General features: G+C 36.9%; 1 protein-coding gene across 1 annotated transcript in view; it reads left to right on the top strand.

Annotated features, from left to right (window-relative positions):
* The window catches only part of ABCE1 (ATP binding cassette subfamily E member 1), a 33,649-nt gene that overhangs the window by 4,190 nt on the left and 7,490 nt on the right, over nucleotides 1-21,969 (top strand). The window contains exons 2-13 of the mRNA XM_062199549.1: nucleotides 3,429-3,560; nucleotides 4,949-5,034; nucleotides 7,211-7,308; nucleotides 8,636-8,753; nucleotides 9,108-9,245; nucleotides 9,392-9,461; nucleotides 10,208-10,304; nucleotides 11,157-11,246; nucleotides 14,276-14,397; nucleotides 18,797-19,018; nucleotides 20,460-20,519; nucleotides 20,615-20,673. Of these exons, the coding sequence (XP_062055533.1) occupies nucleotides 3,458-3,560; nucleotides 4,949-5,034; nucleotides 7,211-7,308; nucleotides 8,636-8,753; nucleotides 9,108-9,245; nucleotides 9,392-9,461; nucleotides 10,208-10,304; nucleotides 11,157-11,246; nucleotides 14,276-14,397; nucleotides 18,797-19,018; nucleotides 20,460-20,519; nucleotides 20,615-20,673 (1,263 nt within the window). The 5' untranslated portion in view covers nucleotides 3,429-3,457. The remainder of the gene's footprint in view (nucleotides 1-3,428; nucleotides 3,561-4,948; nucleotides 5,035-7,210; nucleotides 7,309-8,635; nucleotides 8,754-9,107; nucleotides 9,246-9,391; nucleotides 9,462-10,207; nucleotides 10,305-11,156; nucleotides 11,247-14,275; nucleotides 14,398-18,796; nucleotides 19,019-20,459; nucleotides 20,520-20,614; nucleotides 20,674-21,969) is intronic.

Below are 21,969 nucleotides of genomic sequence, written 5' to 3'. Positions count from 1 at the left end.
AGCTCCCTGCTATTACACCTGGGAAGGCAACGGAAGATGACCCAAGTCTTTGGACCCTTGAATCCATGTGAGAAACCTGGAAGAAGCTCCTGGCTTTGGCCTGGCCCAACTCTGCCTTTCAAATAAATAAGTCTTTTTTTAAAAAAAGAAAAGAAATTGGAAGTTTGCAGTGTATAAGTTGAATTTAAAGCCATGAGATAAGGCCAGCGCCGTGGCTCAATAAGCTAATCCTCCGCCTTGCGGCACCAGCACACCAGGTTCTAGTCCCTGTCGGGGCGCCGGATTCTGTCCCGGTTGCCCCTCTTCCAGGCCAGCTCTCTGCTGTGGCCTGGGAGTGCAGTGGAGGATGGCCCAAGTGGTTGGGTCCCTGCACCCCATGGGAGACCAGGAGAAGCACCTGGCTCCTGCCATCGGATCAGCGCGGTGCGCCAGCCGCAGCGCGCCAGCCGCGGCTGCCATTGGATGGTGAACCAACGGCAAAGGAAGACCTTTCTCTCTGTCTCTCTCTCTCTCACTGTCCACTCTGCCTGTCAAAAAAAAAAGCCATGAGATAATTATAGAACTTGAGGGATGAGTATATATACTTTTTTCTCTCTCTCTTTTTTTTTTTTTTTAAAGACTTATTTTGTTTTGTTTGAGAGAGTTACAGAGAGGAGCAGAGAGAGAGAGAGAGAAAGAGAGAGATCGATCTTCCATCTGCTGGTTCACTCCCCACATGGCTGCAATGACCAGGGCTGGGCCAAGCCAGAGCCAGAAGCTTCTTATAGGTTTCCCATGTTGGTGGAAGGGGCCCAAACACCTAGGCCATCTTCTGCTGCTTTTCTCAGACCATTAGCAGGGAACTGGATCAGAAGTGGAGTACCGGGGACAGGAACACTAATTAGCATTTATACTGGATGCTGGCATCACATGCAGCAGCTTAACCCACTGCGGACACAATGCTCGCCCCCAGGACCAAAAATTCTCTCAACATTTAGAAGGCTGAGGAATGAGGAGGAGTGACCAGGAAAATGGGGGGGGGGGGGGGGGAGATTAGTGTCTTGTTGTAATGTCAAGTTAAAAAAGGGGTTTTATCTGGTAGGAAAAGGGCATAGTTTGTGTCAGATGAAGTAGATAGGTTAATTAGCCATTTGATTTAGCCCTGTGAAGAACAATGATGGCAGGCCATGTTTTGATGAAATGGTGGACACTAAAGCCTGAAATCGGTTCCAGCAAGAACTTTGAGAGAGGACTTTGAGATACTGAGTATAGTCAACTCTTCGGAGTAAAGGAGAAATCAAGCAGTGGGAGATGATGAGGTCAGAAAATAAAATACTTAAATTCTCACAGAAGTAACCTAATAGAATAATTAATGATGTGAAAGATAGAAGGGAGAATTGTTCAAACATTCTCCTTAACAATTATCTTAAGTATTTACAGTCAGCCTTCTGTATCAGCATATTCCACATTGCAGATTCAGTCAACCATGGATCAAAAGTATCTAAAAAAATTTGCATCTCTGCTGTATAGACATTCTGCTGTCATTATTTCCTAAACAATAAAATAGTTACTAAGTATTAGATGTTATAAGGAAACCCCAATATTAGCTATTATAAGTACATATACAGTAGGATTGTGTCAGATATATGCTAAAACTATACCATTTTATATAACAGACTTGAGCCTCCAAGGAGAAGATTAGAGGATTCTGGAATTGGTCCTCTATGGTTGCTGAGTGATGTTTGCTGGTTGGGATAAGGGTACCATTTGAAATGATGAATTTGAAGGGAAAATAGTTGCTTTGTTGTTGTGAGCTGAAAAGATAGGCGTGTTAGTTGGAGATTGGGTTATTTGAAATTGAGGTTATATGGAAGGATTATAATTATGGGTAATGCGAGAGTCTAGAAATGAGTGTCTGGAAGTGTAGAACAGAGGGGTATAGGAGGAAAGGAGTTAACAAATTGAGAGGGCAGGCTATTAATAGAAGAATCAACCATGTGCACACAGAAATCACCAAGAACTGTATGAAGAGTTTAAAAGAAAGGGTAAAAATTAGCCCAGGCCTGAAGTCTTCAAAGAATGAAGAGGAATGATCTGATGGTCAGTAAATTACTAAAGCAGTGGATGATCTAAGTGACAGAATTGACAATAAATGGTCTGGGACACCATTAAGGAGCAAGCTCTCTTATTCCACTCCAAACCTAAAGATATTGATGGGTGTAAGAAAAACTTAAGGGGTCTTCTAAGAAAGCATTCTGTCAAAAAAAAAAAAAAGAAAGAAAAAAGTCATTGTTCAAGGTCCAGAGAAGCCAACAAAGCCAGCAAGATGTGTTTGTAAATGTATAGTCTTTGATTTCGAGTTTTTTCATTTCGTGTCAGAATAAACTGGAGGACTATAACACGGTAAGGGATTATCCAGTCTTCATTCTAAAGAAAATAATGTCTGCTCAGTAAGCTCAATATGGGTAAAGGCTTTGAAGTTCACTTTGATCTTAGTGCTGTATAGATGATTATACTGTTATGTAGCAAGACGCATATAAAAGCTTTAAAAGTGCACACAGCATATACATATTGTTACTTGGTCTCCTTTTAATTTCATTGCTATTAAAATAAATTCTAGCCATGTCACAAGTTTCCAGAAAATGCAGCTTCTACTTTTTCTAGTTGTTCAACATGATTACAACATTAACTTTGGCCATCTCCATCAGTTGTGTCATTATAGTCAGATAAGACATGAAGTAATGCTTGCTTTGGAGGTTGGAGATATAAACATCTTTATCATGTGTGTTAGTTTTCGTGTCTGGGCTATTTTGTTGGTCTGTATTCAAACATTGATACCTGTTAATTATTGAGGCCTTATATCTTTTTCTGTTTATTTTAATCTTTCAGGTGCAAGCTTCTCCTTCCCTTGCTCTTTTTCAGTCTTCCTGGATGCAATTAATTCATTTGATTTCCCTAAGAGTTTCCAGTTTGATTTGTCTGATTTATTTTTGCCCCCATCAGACTAGATTAAATATATAAATTCAGCAGAGATTGAAATCTCTGATGTTGATTATTTATTACAAAAATTGAGATAGTATGTCATTTTATTTGGTGAAATATTTTATAGTATTCAGTGGTATTTTGAAAGTTTCTTCATATGTCCACATCTTGTTGAGTATATTCCTAAGTATATATTCTTGTTAAGTATACTCCTAAATATTCTCTTTTTCTATTAGTATTATATATGATTGTTGTCCTTATATTAAGATGTATTTGCAGAATTTTGTTTTCTCAACCTTACCTGACTATTGTACTGTTTTTACTCTTCTGAAGCCTTGTTTTCTAGATCATTATGTCATCCACTTGTAATGATCATTAATGTCCTCATAACTTTTATATCTATGAATTATTTCTCTAAACTAATTACATAGAATTTGCCATAATTTTGCTTATTTTTCTTTTAATAGAAGCTGGATATTCTTAATTTCTTACAACTATGGCGGACAAATTAACGAGAATTGCTATTGTCAACCATGACAAGTGTAAACCTAAGAAATGTCGACAAGAGTGCAAAAAGAGTTGCCCTGTGGTTCGAATGGGTAAGCCATTTCTGTTGATAAGGATAATAGGTTTTGAAAGAAAGCAATTTAATAGTTTTATTTGGGGTTTATCGTATACTCTATTTTCCCCATTAGTTTCTTGAATAATAAAATGTAGAAATCCAGAGTTTATTCTGAATTTCTTTTATTGCTTTGTGACTAAATGAACTAATTTTATCAAACAAAACCAAATCATATACAGTGTACTTATCCTTTGGTATCTGGGAGGTATTAGTTCCAGGACCCGTACCTCTACCTCTACCTCTACCTCCACAGATAGCAAAATCCAGTGATATAAATTGTATAGTGATAAAAATCCCTATATAAATTGGCAGAGAATGTGTATATTTCCTCTGCTTGTCCTCTTATATACGTTAACTCATCTGTAGATTACAAATAATATCTAATACAATACAAGTGCCATGTAAATAGTGGTCATTACTGTATTTAGGAAATAATGACAAGAAGTCTGTATTTGTTCAGTATAGACAGTTTTTCCCCCAGATATTTCCACCCTTGGTTGGTTGAAACCATGCATATGGAACCCCTAGATATGTAGGACTGACTGTATCAATATTTAATAGTTCATAGAATGTGAGATCAAACTAGAGTTCAGTCTACTGAGACTTTGCTGTTCTGCATAGTCCAGTAATTACTATAAGTCATGAGGGAAGAGCTATCAAAAATTGTAAATGTTCACATCTTAAGAAAGAATAAAGAACGTAATAGGAATAACTTATTATGCTGTGTTTAGAAGATTAAATACATTTCCAGCAATGCAGGGTAGTTAGTAGTCCTTATGGGCTATGTTAAGTAATTGTTACTTTACATGTACTTATAAGATACAGACTTAATGCACCTTAAAAGAAACTTTAGATTTTTATGTGTTGCTGTCTCCCATACCATTTGAAATTCCATTTTTAATATCCCTAAAAAAAGTTTAGTTTTTACTTGTATAAAAGATGACTACATAATTGTTTTGAATTTCACCAACATACCTAACTTGAGTCTATTCTGTCGTATACCTTACCATTTCAAAGGCATTTTTGTTCTATTAATTAAACATTCAGATCAGCTTAAAAATAAACACATTTTAAGATTTGCTATATTTAAGTAGTGAATTAAACAAAATAAATTATGCATGAGAGTCATCTCCCTAATTATTGATAAGGATATTCATGAAAGTAGTAATAAACTTAAAACTGAGGATTATGCCCCCTAGAAAGCACTGATTTAAGACATTGTAGTGAATGTGTTTCTTTCTGTGGCCATTATTTTTGAAAATCTGCTTCTGTGTAGAAATTTGGAACCACCATCACCTAAATAACAATGATAAAAAAGTAAAAGTATCAGGGAAAATGACTTAATTGTATCTTTTCCTTTACCAGGAAAATTATGCATAGAGGTTACACCCCAGAGCAAAATAGCATGGATTTCTGAAACTCTTTGTATTGGTTGTGGTATTTGTATTAAGGTAAATGATATTATTTCACTTATTAGATCAAATTTATAACCTGAATATTCTGACCATATTATAACTGTTTTCATTTTGTTTGAAAGGCAGAGAGACAGAGATCTTCCATCTTCTGGCTTACTCCCCAGGTGCCCACAACAGCCAGAGCTGGATAGGCTAAGCCAGGAGGCTGGATTCTCCCACATGGGTTGTAGGGACACAAGTACCTGAGCTGTTATATGCTGCCTCCCCGGGTGCGCATAAGCAGGAAGCTAAATCGGAAGCACAGGAGCTATATTTTACTTTGGTTTCCAAATAATTGGTTAAATATCCAGAAGGATTTCACAGATATCTGGAGTTTCTGTTGTTTTGAAAATAAAAACAGGAAACATTCCTTCCAACAGATTTTTTTTTTTTTTAAAGATTTATTTATTTGAGAGGTAGAGTTACAGACAGAGTGAGGAAAAGACAGAGAGAAATGTCCGTTCACTGGTTCACTCCCCGAATGGCTGCAACGGCCAGAGCTGGACCGATCCAAAGCCAGGAGCCAGGAGATTTTTCCAGGTCTACCATGCGGGTGCTGAGGCCATTGCAGAGAGCTAGATCGGAAGAGGAGCAGCAGGGACACAAACCGGCGCCCATATGGAATGCTAGCACCACAGACAGACTCTTGGCCTACTATGCCACAGCACCAGCCCCCTAACAGATACTTATTAATCACTTGTTAAATGTTTGCCTGTGTCTTACATGCTGGAAATCTGATTTTGAGCAATATGCCATCTGTTTATATCTGCTACTGTAGAAAATTGAGATTCCAAATTTTTTAGCAGTTAAGAACGTACTAACAACGTAAATTTGGGGACAAGGTGCAGGTGTGCAAGGATAGTGCATGCTCCCTGAAAACTAATTACCTCATATACAAGGGGGCTTCAGATAGTTAATGGGAAAATGAGATTAAAAGATAAATTTATTTTGGTACAAAAATTTTTGAAATTCATAACCTAGGTTTTTAGTAATATGCATTTTCCACGAACCTTCTGATGATGCCCCATGTGAACAGTAGATATGTTTTTCTTGTAGATTTAGAGAAGCTTAAGTCATTTGCAGCCAGTAAACATTTATGTACTTTGATGTAAAGAAGATAAATACTCTACTCTGTCTCTCTCTCTCTCTCACTGTCCACTCTGCCTGTCAAAAATAAAAAAATAAATAAATTTTTAAAAAATTTAAAAAAAAAGATACTCTATAAATGATGGAGGTAACTTCACTGGTAGAAAAGTATAATTTGTGAATAAGTAATGGTGTTGGTAGAAGTGGTAATCACTTTATTAGAAAACAAGGGGTTTTATTTGGTGCTTTTAATTCTGTATATTCTTATTACTTTAAAATGAAAATTCACTGCAATCTCTATACTGACTTTTGAATTGGTCCCTGTGTTCCTTGAACATGTCCGCTAAATAGATCTCTAATCTTAGGTTATACTCTTTCGATGTATCTCTGGAGTTGTCTGTACTTCTGAGAAAATTTCCAACTCTTGAATGCCCTTCCTCTTCTTGTCATTCTTGTTCCTTGTACATTTACCTGATAGTCAGATGTTATTTGGATACATTTTCCTGTGATTGCCTCTTTGTTAGTGTGAATTTACTCAGAATCGAAGCATCTTTTTCATATGAAGACCCATTAGAAAAACATGAATCCTTGGTCAATATGAATATGCTAGTTATTGCTAGACTGCGAATAGCCCAAAAAATATACAATCCATGACCTTGAACAGTTTGTAAGATGGAAAAGGAAGAATGCAAGGACAGAAATAATCAAAGGAAGATAAAGGGAAAGTATTTGTTGTTGATAGAAAATGGAATTATACATTAGGTGATCTTTTTTTTGTCTTGTCTCAGCCTTCTCTGTTAGATTAAAAAAAAAGTGACAAACCTCTAATGTTTTTCATTAAGGATTAAACATTCATTAAATGTCTACAGTGCCAGTCACTAGGGGAATATCACATTAGTCAATAATTCTAGCCTTCAAGGAACTGTCTTTACTTTTAAGTAAATAAGAAAAAAAAATAATATTTCACTTCTTTATGAAACTCCCATGTTTGAAGATTGCTTATAAAAAATATTCTCAATCTATCCATTCAGTTATGTGTGTTTTTCTACAAATTAATACAAAATTAATTCTTTACTTTAAATAACAGAAATGCCCCTTTGGCGCCTTATCAATTGTCAATTTACCAAGCAACTTGGAAAAAGAAACAACACATCGGTATTGTGCCAATGCCTTCAAACTTCACAGGTACATATTCAAGTCAACATTCCTCTTTACTTCAGTCAAGTTAAGAGTAAAATACATTTAGAATTTTCAGAGAAATGTAAAAGTGGAAACAAAATGATACTATTAATGCACCAAAGGGAATTACATTAGCCTAACATGATCAAGAATCATGTTGTATTGTCAGTTGAAATTAACCCTGGTGACTTTTAAAACTAATGCCCATGTTTCAGCCCAGTTGAATTCCATAATCTATGTCCATAATCTATGGACATAGGGTGTGATTCTCAATAAATTGAGTAAATCTCTGGTGATTGTGATATACGCCTGTTATTTACTGTTGTTCATACCACCTTATCCCCAAAGTAACTTAAGGGAACTTGCCTTTACTTTTTTCTTTTTTTTTTTTTAAATATGATTTAGTCATCTGTCTGAAAGATTTACAAAGAGAGTGGGGGAGATAGGGAGAGATCTTCCAATCCTTTTGTTCCTTCCCCAGATGGGCGCAATAGCCAGGACTGAATAGGCCAAAGCCAGGAACCAAGAGCTTCATCTAGATCTCCCACGTAGGTGGCCTAGACCCAAACACTTGGGCCATCTTTCCCTGCTCTCTCAGGACATTGGCAGGGAGTTGCATCAGAAGTGGAACAGATGAGACAAAAACCGGCGCCCTTATGGGATGCTGGCATCCCAGGAAGTTGGTTTACCCACTATACCACAGTACCAGACCTGATTTTCTTAGTCCTTAAATGATCTACAGAGAATATCACTCTGACCTTGAACACATATTATTAAATCATACATAAATTCTTAGCTTTCTTAGATTTTAAGCTGCCAAATGTTACTATTTTTAATCTGGGAGTCTAGATTTTACTAATAAAAAAGTATTTCTTAACCTGCCAGCACTAAGGGGCCTGCTGCAGCAGGGAGAATGAAGTGGAATATTTCTGGTTGATCTGGCACTTCTCTCCTTGTAAGTAAATGGCAGGCCAGAAAAAAAAAAAAAAAAGACAGTGTGAGGCTGCACCTGCTATGGAATTTTGTACCAAAGCATTTTGTTGTACATTAAAACTGAGCCTTATATGTAAAAGGAGGAGTGTTACTTTAGAATGGATTTTGAATGGAAATTAAATAAGTAAAATTTGGAGTAATATTGGTCATGGATGCATATCTAACAATTAACAATTTAAGTTAATCTGGCTGGTTTTCTTTTCTAATAGGCAATAATATCTGCATATGTTTCTTAGCTTGTTGGTGGATGTGTGTGAACTGCAAGTGCATTAAAATACATGATTCTGATAATAGCATTTTCTTCTGAGTTGTTTTTATTATTGTTGTATGCTTATAACAGGTTACCTATCCCTCGTCCAGGTGAAGTTTTGGGATTAGTTGGAACTAATGGTATTGGAAAGTCAACTGCTTTAAAAATTTTAGCAGGGAAGCAAAAGCCAAACCTTGGAAAGTATGATGTATGTATTATATAACCTTATAAAAAATTAGTGTCTTGGGCCAATTTTATAAGGTTGGGAGGGGTGTATATGTAATGTTTTTTAAATGTTCTTATTTTCCAGATTATTTTTAGAATTAGTGCTCTAAAACTATATACATGAAGCTTATTCATTTTTAATTAAGATCTGTTAGTACTACCTAAGTGAAAATTCTGTCTCCAAATGGTTATGGGTTGCTATACCTTGATAATGGCATACCAATCTTAAGTTAGAAGTATTCAGCTTGGATATATGTTCTATATAGTATAACATAGATTCACCTGTTTGCAATTGTATTAATAATTGAAATTCAGATAATTATATGTATATTTTTAGGATCCTCCTGACTGGCAAGAAATTTTGACTTATTTCCGCGGCTCTGAGTTACAGAATTACTTTACCAAGATTCTGGAAGATGACCTGAAAGCCATTATCAAACCTCAGTATGTAGATCAGATTCCCAAGGCTGCAAAGGTCAGTTTTTTGCTTTTTAGAAGGAATATGTGCTATAGATATTGGTGGAAGTTTAAAAGATTGTATCAAAGTAGCTTGTTTGACTTTGTGATTCTTTTTAATATTAAAGGAAAATAATAGTAATTGTTTCTGGTACATTATGACAGGGAACAGTGGGGTCTATTTTGGACAGAAAGGATGAAACAAAGACACAGGCAATTGTATGTCAACAGCTTGGTAAGTGTTTATTTTGTGTGTATTATGTATCTTAATAGGCCTTGAATTTAAATGATAGGGTATACGTTTTTATTTGGATTACTGAAATAAATGGGAAATACACTCTTTAATATAATTTTTACATGATACAATTTTCAAATGAAATGTCATTCAAGCCCAGAGTGGTGACACGTGATACTGGTTGAGCAACCCTAATCTGAAATGCTCCAAAGCCCCTTTTTGTGAAGACCAGCATGACAGAAAAAAGGTTTCCAATTTGTGGATTTTTCTTTTTTTTTTTTTTTAAGATTTCACTGTTATTTATTGAGAGGCAGAGTTACAGAGAGAGGGTTCACTCCCCAAAGGGCCACAACAGCCAGAAATGGGCCAGTGCAAAGCCAGGAGCTTCTTCTGGGTGTGCCCTGTGGGTGCAGGGACACTAGGTCTTGGGGGCGGTCATCGACTGCTTTCCCAGACCATAAGCAGAGAGCTGGATTGGAAGAGGAACAGCCAGGATCTGAACCGCTGCCCATGTGGGATGCCAGCACCACAGGCAGAGGCCTAACCTATTGTGCCACAGCATTAGTCTGATTTTTGGATGAAAGATGCTAAGCCGGTAAAGTCTGTGTAAATATTCCAAAGTGCAAAAACTGAGATTTGAAATATTCCATTTTAGATTAGGTATACTTAGTCTGCTTATTTTTTGCCCGGAAGAGTTAAGATAAAATTTAATAACATTGAACACAACGCCTCTATGTTCTTTATAGATTTAACCCACCTAAAAGAACGAAATGTTGAAGATCTTTCAGGAGGAGAATTGCAGAGATTTGCTTGTGCTGTTGTTTGCATACAGAAAGCCGATATGTACGTTACTGTATAATTTTTGTATATCTTAATTCTTATTCCAAGTTTTTATTAATAATGCTGCTCATAAAAGCAGTAGTTTTGAAAAAAATTAATAGAAATAGTATCAAACTCTATAATTTTGAGTCTTTGAAGTAAATGTGCATGTACTACATATTTTCTCTGTCATTCCTGCAGATGGAAAAGCTATCATTTATTTAGATAAGTAATTTATATGAAGTTCCAAAGGCTTTTAATATAAAATCAGTTGTTTATGACTTAAGCTATCTTTTTCCATGTTAAAGACATTATTTAAGACAAACTCTTTGTACAGGCTCGGCAAGCTTTATAAATACGTCAAGTAAAACATGAGATGAAGGCAGCATGCCACATAAAGGAGAAACAGAGAAACAGCGAATTTCCTTCTTACCTTCTAGTACCTCTCTTGTCTCAGCTATTTACTGCTACAGTCTTTTTCCATATTTCTTCTTTGGCATCCAGTGCTCGCCACCCTTCTCCCCAAGTTGTTCTATAATTCTGTGCAAAAGGCTTTTGCTTTTATGCAGCTGACTTTAACTAATTAAGGGAAAAAGCTCTGAACTGTTTCAGATTATATCAGTATTTTTCATGAGAAGGTACTGATTTCTTAAGTTATTCTCTGGAAAGCTTTCCCTGTGTCTGGTAAAAACACAGTCCTGCATAATTGTTTCCTTCCTTCTACTTCCAAACAATACATACATTTTTACTGTAGTGGTAGACTATACGTGAGGCAATTTTTGTTATTAAATCGGTAATAACTGTGTCTTCCAATAACAAACAACTAGAATTATATTTGTCTCAAAATTATATTTGCTTTTTTTTTTTTTTTTTCAGTTTCATGTTTGATGAACCTTCTAGTTACTTAGATGTCAAGCAGCGATTAAAGGCTGCTATTACTATACGATCTTTAATAAACCCAGATAGGTAAGTACAAATCTAGAATATTCCTTGGTTTGAGTACTTTTACAAATTTCTAACGATTAAACACTGCGACTATTGATGCCATATGCATGTTCATGTTTTCCATCTTGTTTCTAGTTATCACCTGATTTTATCTGCCTTTGGGTAGAACAGAGATTCTCATTTATTTATTAACACCCCTTTTCTAAGGAACCTAGAAATACTCTGAAATCTTACGCAAACTTTCCATATAATGTATGTCTTTCTAGAAAGTAAGTCTTTAATTTTTACCACATCCTCTCTCCTCTCAGTCACATACACAATAAATACTGAACATGTATGGACTTCCCCAGAGTAATTCTGGTTTAGAATTTTACAGAGCAAAACAGAATTCTTAATAACCTCTAGTCAGTAATCACAACACCCTTTATTTATATATGGTGCTTCTGTAGTTTGCAGAATTTTTATTTTTTGAGGTTTGTTTATTTTTTTGAAAGGAGAGTTGGAGAGAACTTCTATCCACTCACTCCCCAAATGGCTGCAAATGGCCAGGGCTGGGCAGGTTGAAACAAGGAGACTGGAACTCCAACCAGGTCTCCCACATAGGCTGCAGGGGCCCAATTACTTGAACCACCTTCCACTGCTTTCCCTGCACATTAAGGAGCTGGATCAGAAATGGAGCCAGCCGGGACTTGAGCCAGCACTCATATGGATGCCAGCATTGCAGGCCACGGCTTAACTAGCTGTACCACAGATAGTTACTCAGGAATCAAAAACCAAAGCAAGAGCTGTAAAGAAAAGAGTTGGTAAGGGCTATCTGGATGTTGCTGCTCACTTTAAATAGGCCTTGGATTTTAATACCCACTTAGGCATAAGTATCAAGTCCTTTATTGGATTGTCAAAGGACTGTTTATCAGCAAAAGGACAAATTGGAAACAAACTGCCTGGTGTTGTATGGAAAGGTCATTCACTGAGCAACTTGGGAATGAAGGGATGACTCCCATTTAGATCTCTATTCACAGACCAGTAACTTACATGGCTTATGGATTTGAAACTGATATAGCCAGTGGAGTATATGAACCCTTTAAGGTAAGGAAGTAGCATAAAAACGGGTCCTGGAGTTTTTAGTCCAAAGATGCATAACTGAAGCCGTAAAACCACTCTGCTTTCAACTCTGTTTGCACAGGATTCTAGCAGGTGAGGCTTTATGATCCTGAGCTCAAATCTAGGATTACAAATTATGGAAGAAACAAGTTAGCAGACAGACAAGACAATATGATCAAACCTTTAGGAACTTCAGATGAGATTCTAAAGGAGACTGTAAAATAGTATTTAAAATAAAAGGGTTCAGAACCCTGAGAATTAATGTTACAAACACGCAATAGGTAAATGTCTGAAAGCCCAAAAAAATTAGAAATTAAAATTACTAAGTGACAGGCATTTGACAAAAATGAAGAAGTTGATTCAGAAGAAATCTATGTATTAGAGTTCTCTTTATACAACTGAAGTAACAGAAAGATAGTAGTTGAAACTTTGCAAAGTCTTTAAAGAAAGTCTAATTACCCTTCATTTTTTGGAATTGAGAGTCATACCAAAGGGCCTAAAGAAAAGGAGCTTTGTCCAAAGTCTATAGCAATATTGAAATAATTACAATAAGCCAGAACCAGATTTAGGGGAGAAGGTAAAGCATGAATTGACATATAAGATAATGTTGAAAAAATGTACACATACTTAACAATGTAAACACTGTTTGAATAAGAATAAAATGAATTTGTGTAGAATGATGATCCTATTAATAAAATTATAGTCAATTTTTATTTGTGCAAGAAACGAGCATGTTAAGTTAGTGTTTGAGATGTCTAGAAGAATTTTTTTAAAGATTGAGAACCAACTTGGAATCTGAACAAAGTACAGCGTGAAAGGCTTTGACTGTTAATTTCCTAATAGCGTCTACATATAAGCTAACAGTGCTTTTTTCTCATTTCACTTAAATCTAGCTATCTAAGGTTCATGCCATATCCTGTCTAATTTATGAAGTGTTCCATTATGCATTAACCTATTTCCTTTCTGGCCTTCACTGGATTTAATTATCTATATAATGTTTTGCCATGTAGCCTTCTGTTATTGTTTCCTATCCCTTGCTTTTTCCATTTGCATTGAAAGTTCTCAGGTTAAGGATTCTGTGCATCTCCTGAAGCTGCTAATATGGGATACGGCAACTTCAGGGCTTACTACATAATACAGTTGTGTACTCTTCCAGCAGTTTATCTGGATTAAATCTGTAACAGTGGTTTCTACTTTGTAAAGTTTATTTTAGAAAATGATTCTTATTAGCAACACATTTTTTTCATATATATGAATGAACTTAAATGTGAACTGCTTTTTTTTCTTTTTAGTTTAGGAAAACTATGTTTTTAATTTTTTTTTAAGATTTTTACTTATTTGAAAGAGTTATGGAGACTGGGTCAGGCCAAAGCCAGGAGCCACACTCTTCATCATGTCTCGCATGTTGGTACATGGATCCAAAAACTTGGGCCAATTTCCACTGCTTTCCCAGGCACATTAACAGGGCGCTGGATCAGAAATGTAGCAGCCAGGATGTGAACCAGCACCAGTATGAGATGCTGTTCCACTTCCTGTCTAGCTCCCTGCTAACGTGCCCGGGAAAGCAGCAGAGGATGGCCCCACTTAGCCCCCTGCATCCATGAGGGAGACTAGGAAGAAGCTCCTAGCTCCTGACTTCTCCCTGGCTGTTGCAGCCCTTTGTGGAGTGAAGCACCAGACAGAAGGTTGCTTTCTCTCTCTCTCTTGCTGTCTCTCTCTCTAACTCCATCTTTCAAATAAGTAAATAACTGTTTAGGAAAAAAAAGAAAGCACTGATAATGTGAACATGGAGAATGCTTTATGACTTTGATTTAATATGGTTAATACACATCTTTTTTTCTAATTATTTTCCTGAAATTTGTAACTTTAGCAAGATGTTACATAAGACTTTTAGCTGATTGTATTTGTTGTGTTAAATTTGAAAGTTAAAGAACTGTTTTGATTTTCAGGTACATCATTGTGGTGGAGCATGATCTAAGTGTATTAGACTATCTCTCTGACTTCATCTGCTGTTTATATGGTGTACCAAGCGCTTATGGTGTTGTAACTATGCCTTTTAGTGTTAGAGAAGGTAACTTAAAAATTTTTGCATATAATTTTCTCTGCTGTTCTAATGCTGATAAGATCTATATTATTATTAATACTAAGTACTTTTATATTTATTTATCTAATATTCATCCAAAATGCTGGTCTCTTGGAATTTAGTCACTGAGCAGATTGCACAAATGGTCCCTGATTTTTTTAATCATTTTCAGCTTTAGAATGGTACAAAAGCAATATGTAGTACAATTTGAATTTTGGTCTTTTCCCTAGCTAGAAATATACAGTACAATTCTCTTTTCAAAGTGCTGAACATTTTGTGGTGGCAACCACAGCTCTCAGTCAGCATGAAGATCATGAGAGGAAACAACCAATACCCTTAAGGGCTGAATATTGCTAAAGCTATCATGTTTGCTAAGTTAGGTGTGCTTCAACTTGGGATGGATTCAATTCATGATATAGCCCTATTAGAAAACAAGGAGTATTTGCATATACTCATAAGATTCATTACAACATCAGTTTTTATACAAAATACTACTTCTTTGTTGTTCTGGGGGGGGGGTAGAAGTGCATTGCACTGTTTTTTCCCGCTGTATTTAAAGTCTTGTGACTTCTGCTGTATCATTTGTCATGAAATTTATCTCTGCTAGGCTGATATTAGTTATGAAACTTAAAATTAATTCAGTTATCTTGTTTCAGATTTGTTTATAATCTGTATGCTTGTGGAACTAAGGCTACCTAGCAATCTAATGAGTTAGTTTAGTAATTATATTAAAGTTTTCATTTATTGCTTGTACTTTCAGGAAGGAGGGACTCTGGCCTCTCTCCCATGTCTTTTGCAACTTGAGCAAAAGTAAAAGCTACCTATTGGCCGGCACTGTGGCTTAACAGGCTAATCCTCCGCCTTGCAGCGCCGGCACACCGGGTTCTAGACCCAGTTGGGGTGCCGGATTCTATCCCGGTGGCTCCTCTTCCAGGCCAGCTCTCTGCTATGGCCCAGGAAGGCAGTGGAGGATGGCCCAAGTGCTTGGGCCCTGCACCCACATGGGAGACCAGGAAAAGCACCTGGCTCCTGGCTTTGGATCAGCACAATGCGCCGGCCACAGTGGCCATTGGAGGGTGAACCAACAGCAAAAAGGAAGACCTTTCTCTCTGTCTCTCTCTCTCTCACTATCCACTCTGACTGTCAAAAAAAAAAAAAGCTACCTACTACTAAGTACTCCAGAAACAAGTATTAGTGGACCCTACACTTCGCATACTTTTTTTCTTTCAGTTTCTTTTTCTTTTTTTCTTCCACTGCTTGTTTTTATTTTACTTTATATTTGTGCTCTTAAGCTGACAATCTAGAATACTAAAAATGCTACTTAATCATCTTTTTTTTTTCTCTCTCTCTGTTCTTTGAAAATAGTCTTTAGGTACCTAAAATCTATTGTAAAAAGAACTACTAATATATTTGAGAGAATTCGATATTAATTAAATTTGAACATCTAATTTTCTTGCTCATTTTTTTAAGGAGTGATAGCAAAAATAATTGTCAGTGTTTTATTCTCTTCAGGTAACAAATATTTATTGAGTGGTTTACTCTACATCATATAATAGTTCCAGAATCAAGTTAATAATGCTTCAGATACACAGCAGTCACTCCTTACAATTCTAGTTACAAAACCATGTCTGAAGGGTGTGCCATTCAATATCTGATGCCTAGTGAGATTTTTTAATCTGCCTTACTATTAAAAACAATTACAGTAAGAAACTATCTGCTTTCCTTTAATATGCTAAAATTAATGTACTGTATATAAAAGCTCTATGAACTGTAAGGAAGATTATTATTTGGACTCTTTAAAAAATATATTTATTTATTTGAGAAGTAGAGATGCAGAGACAGAGAGAGAGGTCTTCCATCTGCTGGTTCACTCTCCAAATGTCCACAACGGCCAGAGCTGAGCTGATCTGAAGCCAGGAACTTGAAGCTTCTTCCAGGTCTCCCACGGGGGCCCAAGGACTTAGGCCATCATTTGCCGCTTTCCCAGGCCATAGCAGAGAGCTGGATCAGAAGTGGAGCAGCTGGGACTTGAACTTGTGCCCAAATGGGTGGGCTATCGGCACTGTACCAGCCCCTCATTTTTAAATTGACTAGATAAATATTATATTAGGAATTTAAAGGCTGACTTGTTATGCTTCTTAAACCCTCTTTTCTTTGAGCTGTCATTTCCTTAAATGATGAATTTGGTACTTAGACCAAGTGACTGCTGAGGTCTTTTTGTTCTGTTTGTTTGTTTTAGGTTTATTTTATTTATTTGAACAGCAGAGCTAGAGAGAAAGAGGGGAAAAAAGAGGTCTTCCATCTGCTGGTTCATTCCCCAAATGGCTGCAATGGCTGGAGCTGTGTCAGGCTGAGGCCATGAGGGTGCAGGGGCCCAAGGACTTGGGACATCTTCCCCTGCTTTCCCAGGAGCATTAGCAGAGAGTTGGATTGGAAGTAGAGCAGCCAGGGCTTAGACAGCTGCCCATATAGGATGCTGGCATTGCTGATGAGGGCTTAACCCACTGTGCCACAGCGCCAGCCCCAGATAAGTTTCTTTTGAGTATATGTTTTTATGTAAAAACTTTAAGTAGTTTAAAAATGTTTTGAAGTCCTGACTTGGGCCAAATAAATGTATCTCTTCATTTATTCTGTCAATACCTTTCTTCTAGGCTAAGTATACATGTTAAATGACATGGTTAGATTCGCTGTCAAGAACTCCCAAAACTTCTGATACTTGCTTCCTCTTACTTCACTTATATATAGGAAACACTGAAAAGGGCATTTTTTACTGCTTACCATATAATTCCCTGTAGGGGCCAGCGTTGTGGTGCAGTGGATTTAAGCTGCAGTGCTGGCATCCCATATGAGCACCAGTTTGAGTCTTGACTGTTGCACTTCCAGTCCAGCTCCCTGCTAACATACTTGGGAAAGCAGTAGAAGACAGCCCAAGTGCTTGGGCTCCACCCATATGGGGAACTTGGGTGAAGCTGCTGGCTCCTGGCTTCAGCCTGGCCCAGCTCCAGCTGTTGTGGCATATGCAGTGGATAAGAGATCTTTTGTCTGTCCCTCTTTCTAACTCTACCTTTCCCACAAAATAAATAAGCTTAAGATTAAAATAATAATAATTCACTGTAGAGAGGGTTTCTCAGGTATAATGTTTGTTTACTTTTAGTTATTGAAATCTTTTTGGGTAATGCTGGTTACCATTGTGTAGTGAAGCCAAAAACCTGATGAGAAAACAATTTTTTTTTAATATATTTATTTGAAAGGCAGAGAGAGAAAGAGATCTTTCATCAGCTGGTTCACTCCTCAAATGGCCACAACGGCCGTGGCAGGACCAGGCTGAAGCCAGGAGCCAGAAGCTTCATCCTGGTCTCCCACATGGGTGTAAGGGCCCAAGCACTTGCACCATCTTTCACTGCTTTCCTGCTGTAGGCAGTGGGTTGACCTGTATGCCACAGTGCCACAGCCCCTGAGAAACAAATCTTAGAGCAGTAAAAATCAATTGATAATGAAAGGATGTGTTGAGGCTGGCACCATGGCTCAGTAGGTTAATCTTCTACCTGAAGCGCCAGCATCCCATATGGCTGCTGATTCTAGTCCCAGGTACTCCACTTGCAATACAGCTCTCTGCTCTGGCCTGGGAAAGCAGAAGATGGGTCAAGTGCTTGGGAAGACCTGGAAGAAGCACCTGGCTCCTGGCTTTGGATTGGCACAGCTCCAGCCATTGTGGCCCTCTCACTCTCTATCACTCTTCCTCTCAAATTAATAAATGAAATCTTAAAAAAAAAAAAGTAAATGTGGATGGCATTTTATAAGAGAAAAAAAACGAAGGATGTGTTTTGTTATGTGTGTGTGTGCACATACGTCTACACACTCATGGGGACATATATATATGGATGAATTAGTTAAAATTTACAATAGATTAATGAGAAAAACATGTTGTGACTTCATTTTATGCAAACTTGTATGTTAGGAAAATTCCATAGGGGATTTTCTTTTTTATAGATTTATTTTATTTATTTGAAAAATAGAGTTACAGAGAGAGGTAGAGCCAGAGAAAGGTATTTTCTATCCGCTGGTTAACTCCTCAGATGACCGCTGCAGCCAAAGTTTAGCTGAACTGAAGCCAGGAGCCAGGAGCTTTTTCTGGGTCTCCCACAGACTTGGGCCATCTTCTACTGCTTTCCCAGGCTGTAGCGTAGAGCTGAATCAAAAGTGGAGCAGCCAGGACTTGTACTGGCACCCTTATTGGAAGCCAGTGCTGTAGGCTGGGGTTTTAGTCCATTGTGCCATAGCACCTGCCAGAAATTTAAAATCTATGCATAGATTGCTCCCAGGAGTGCCTAGAATTTTGGTTTTTAATTGATCTTTACTAATCTGTTAACAATTTTCCTTCCAACAGGCATAAACATTTTCTTGGATGGCTACGTTCCAACAGAAAACTTGAGATTCAGAGATGCATCGCTTGTTTTTAAAGTGGCTGAGACAGCAAATGAAGAAGAAGTTAAAAAGATGTGTATGTATAAATATCCAGGGATGAAGAAAAAGATGGGAGAGTTTGAGCTAGCAATTGTAGCTGGAGAGTTCACGGATTCTGAAATCATGGTGATGCTTGGGGAAAATGGTAAGTTTTCCTTATTTTATAATATGTAAAAAAGTCTGTTCTGTTAGTTCAGTAAATGAAAAAGTCCAAGAAAAAGCCTTAATTCAGTTTTAAGGTTGTCAGCTAGGTTTTCAATTCACAAATTTTTCATTGTAGACTCATAATTTTGCAGCAATGTATATTTCAGTCTCATTAATTCAAGTTAATACCTCTTGTTTCATAGCCTTCAATGGAGATGTTTTTCTCAGCTGGCTTTTCAGTTATTCAGCTTGCAAACTGACTAGGGAGAAAACAGTTTTTTAATTTTTTACACTTATTTTTGAAATTTATTTTAAATTTAGGATAATTTACCTTTTAAATAGTAGATGCGTTACCAGTATTTTTTTTTTTTTCCAAGATTATTTATTTCGAAGGCAGAGTTAGAAAAAGGCCATCCATTCCCTGTTCACTTCCCAAACAACCTCAACGGCTGGGACTGGGCTAGGACAGAGCCAGGAGCGTCATGCAGTCTCTCACGTGGGCGGCAAGAGTCCAGGCACTGACAGTCTCCCACTGCCTCTTCAGGCACATTAGCAGGGAAGCTGGATCACACGAGAAGCAGCCAGGACTTAAACCGGCACCCATGTGGGATGTCAGTGTCCCAGGAAGTGGTCTAACCTGTTGTACCACAATGCTGGCCCCATATTACCAGCATTTTTCATGTTAAAGACAATGAATTTGAAAACTAAATAATCTGTCCTTACTACCTTCATGACTTAAACTGATTTGAATTATATTCCTACAATTTAGAATGATGGGAGAAAAATTTTCTATATAAATGTTATTGTAATAAATCAGTCTTCAGTTAAATATAGAAATTTTTAATTGGGTTGTAGTAATAACTATTTCATGTAAGTGAAATGTAAGATGCTGGTATCATAAAACAGCCTAGTGAATTATGTGCATTGATGATGTCGCTAAATAATTTTGTTAAACAATCTCAACACTTTATAGACCTGTCCATTTTTTAAATGGCCGTTATAAGCTTGGAATAGTCTTTGTTCCTTTAATTAGCTTAGAATGATTCATTTATTTGAAAGGCAGAAAGAAGCAGCTCTGCCATTTGCTGACTATTCTCCAAATGCCCCTGACAGCTAAGACTGGAACCGGTAGAACCAGGAACTGGGAACTCAGTCTGAGTCCCCATCCTGGGAGGCAGGGACCACCTCTTGAGCATACCACGGTGAACCTTAGTAGGAAACTGGAATTGGGACTGGAGTTGGACCTTCAACCCTGGCAGGCATCCAAGCAATGTACGGAATGTCTCCTCCTCTCCAAGATAAAGTGTGTAACCTAAGGAATTTAGTAGTGCCAATATATATCTTTAAACAGTTTTTTCTCAGCTAAAGCCAAGCAGGACAAAGTGATTTACTCTAAATGTGAAACATTTTTCAGGTCAATTTGTTTTGTATTGTGTTATCAGGTACAGGCAAAACGACATTCATCAGAATGCTTGCTGGAAGGCTTAAACCTGATGAAGGAGGTACTGGGTCTTTTTGCTGTGTTCTGCACAGTTTTAACTGTTTGTTAAAGATCTGGACAGCTTTGAGTGCTTTATGTATTTGTGTTACTTTGTAGGAGAAGTGCCAGTTCTAAATGTCAGTTATAAGCCACAAAAGATCAGTCCCAAATCAACTGTAAGTTTTAACTCTTTTGCTTATTATTAAATAAAATTATAATTGTGCATTTAGCTTAATCTTTTACTATATAAAAATTATTCTCCAGACTAGATTGTAAACAAGGTTATTGAAAGGTCTTGACAGTGAGTAATTCATTTCTCCTACTAGAAAAATGCTTTCGAAATCTGTCATCTTTTCCCAAAAGAACGCTTTAGAAACCTAATGTATTTTCTGCTGCAAAGAACACCATCAAGGATGTGAAAGGCTATTCCCTATAAGAAGAGAGAAAGCATTTGCACATATCTAATAAGGGCTGTGGATCCAGAATATATTAAGAATTCACAACCAAAACCTAGGAGAAACACTTCAAGATGTTTACATAGGCAATAATTTTCTGGCTAAGATCCCAAAATCACAGGCAATAAAATTAAAAATACACAAGTGAGATTTTATCAACCTGAAAAGCTTCTGTACAGCAAAGGAATTCTACAGACTGAAGAGAAAATGCATACAATAAGAGAAAATATTTGCAAAGTATACATCTGATTAAAGCATTAATATCCAGAATATATAAGGAACTCAAGAAATTCAACAGCAAAACCAACAGTCCAGTTAAGAAATATGCAAAGGAACCAAATAGACATTTTTCAAAAGAAATACAAATGACCAACAAACACATGAAAAAATGCTCAGGATTGGTAGGCCAGTAGAGACACTCAGTTAAAAACCCAATGTAGTATCACCTCCCTCTAGTTAGAATGGCTTTGTATAGACAAAAATAACACATGCAGGCAAAGTTGTAGAGATAAGGTTGGTGAGAATGCAAGTTAGTACAGCCAGTATGGAAAACATAATGGAGATTAGTGAAAAACTAAAAAATCTACTGAATGACTCAACTTTCCCACCTCTGGAAATACATCCAAAGGAAATGAAGTTAGCATATGAAAGATACTGGCACTCCCATATTTACTAAGGCACTATTAATAACAGCAAAGATATGGAATCAACCTAGCCATCAGTGGATAAAGAAAGGTATGAATACACAATGGAATATTACTTTGCCATTAAAAAAGTGAACTCTTGACTTTTGGAACAAAATAGTTAGATATAGTTTTGTTTAAGAGAAGCCAGAAACAGAATGAACGCCATATTTTCTCTCTTTCGTGGAAGTTAAAAAAAAGAAAGGATGTCTTGCTCTTTCTCTTCAATCTGACATTATGTGATATTAATGTATTCACTCCAGCTTTCTTTTTATTCCCTGATGTATATTTCTCAGACTTTTCAAATCTTTTTGTATGGATTTATCTCTTACTG

This window comes from Lepus europaeus, chromosome 8 (genome assembly GCF_033115175.1).
Source record: "Lepus europaeus isolate LE1 chromosome 8, mLepTim1.pri, whole genome shotgun sequence".
Taxonomy (NCBI): Eukaryota; Metazoa; Chordata; class Mammalia; order Lagomorpha; family Leporidae; genus Lepus; species Lepus europaeus.
Note: the sequence above shows the minus strand (reverse complement) of the source record. Positions and strands in the feature narration are given on the sequence as shown.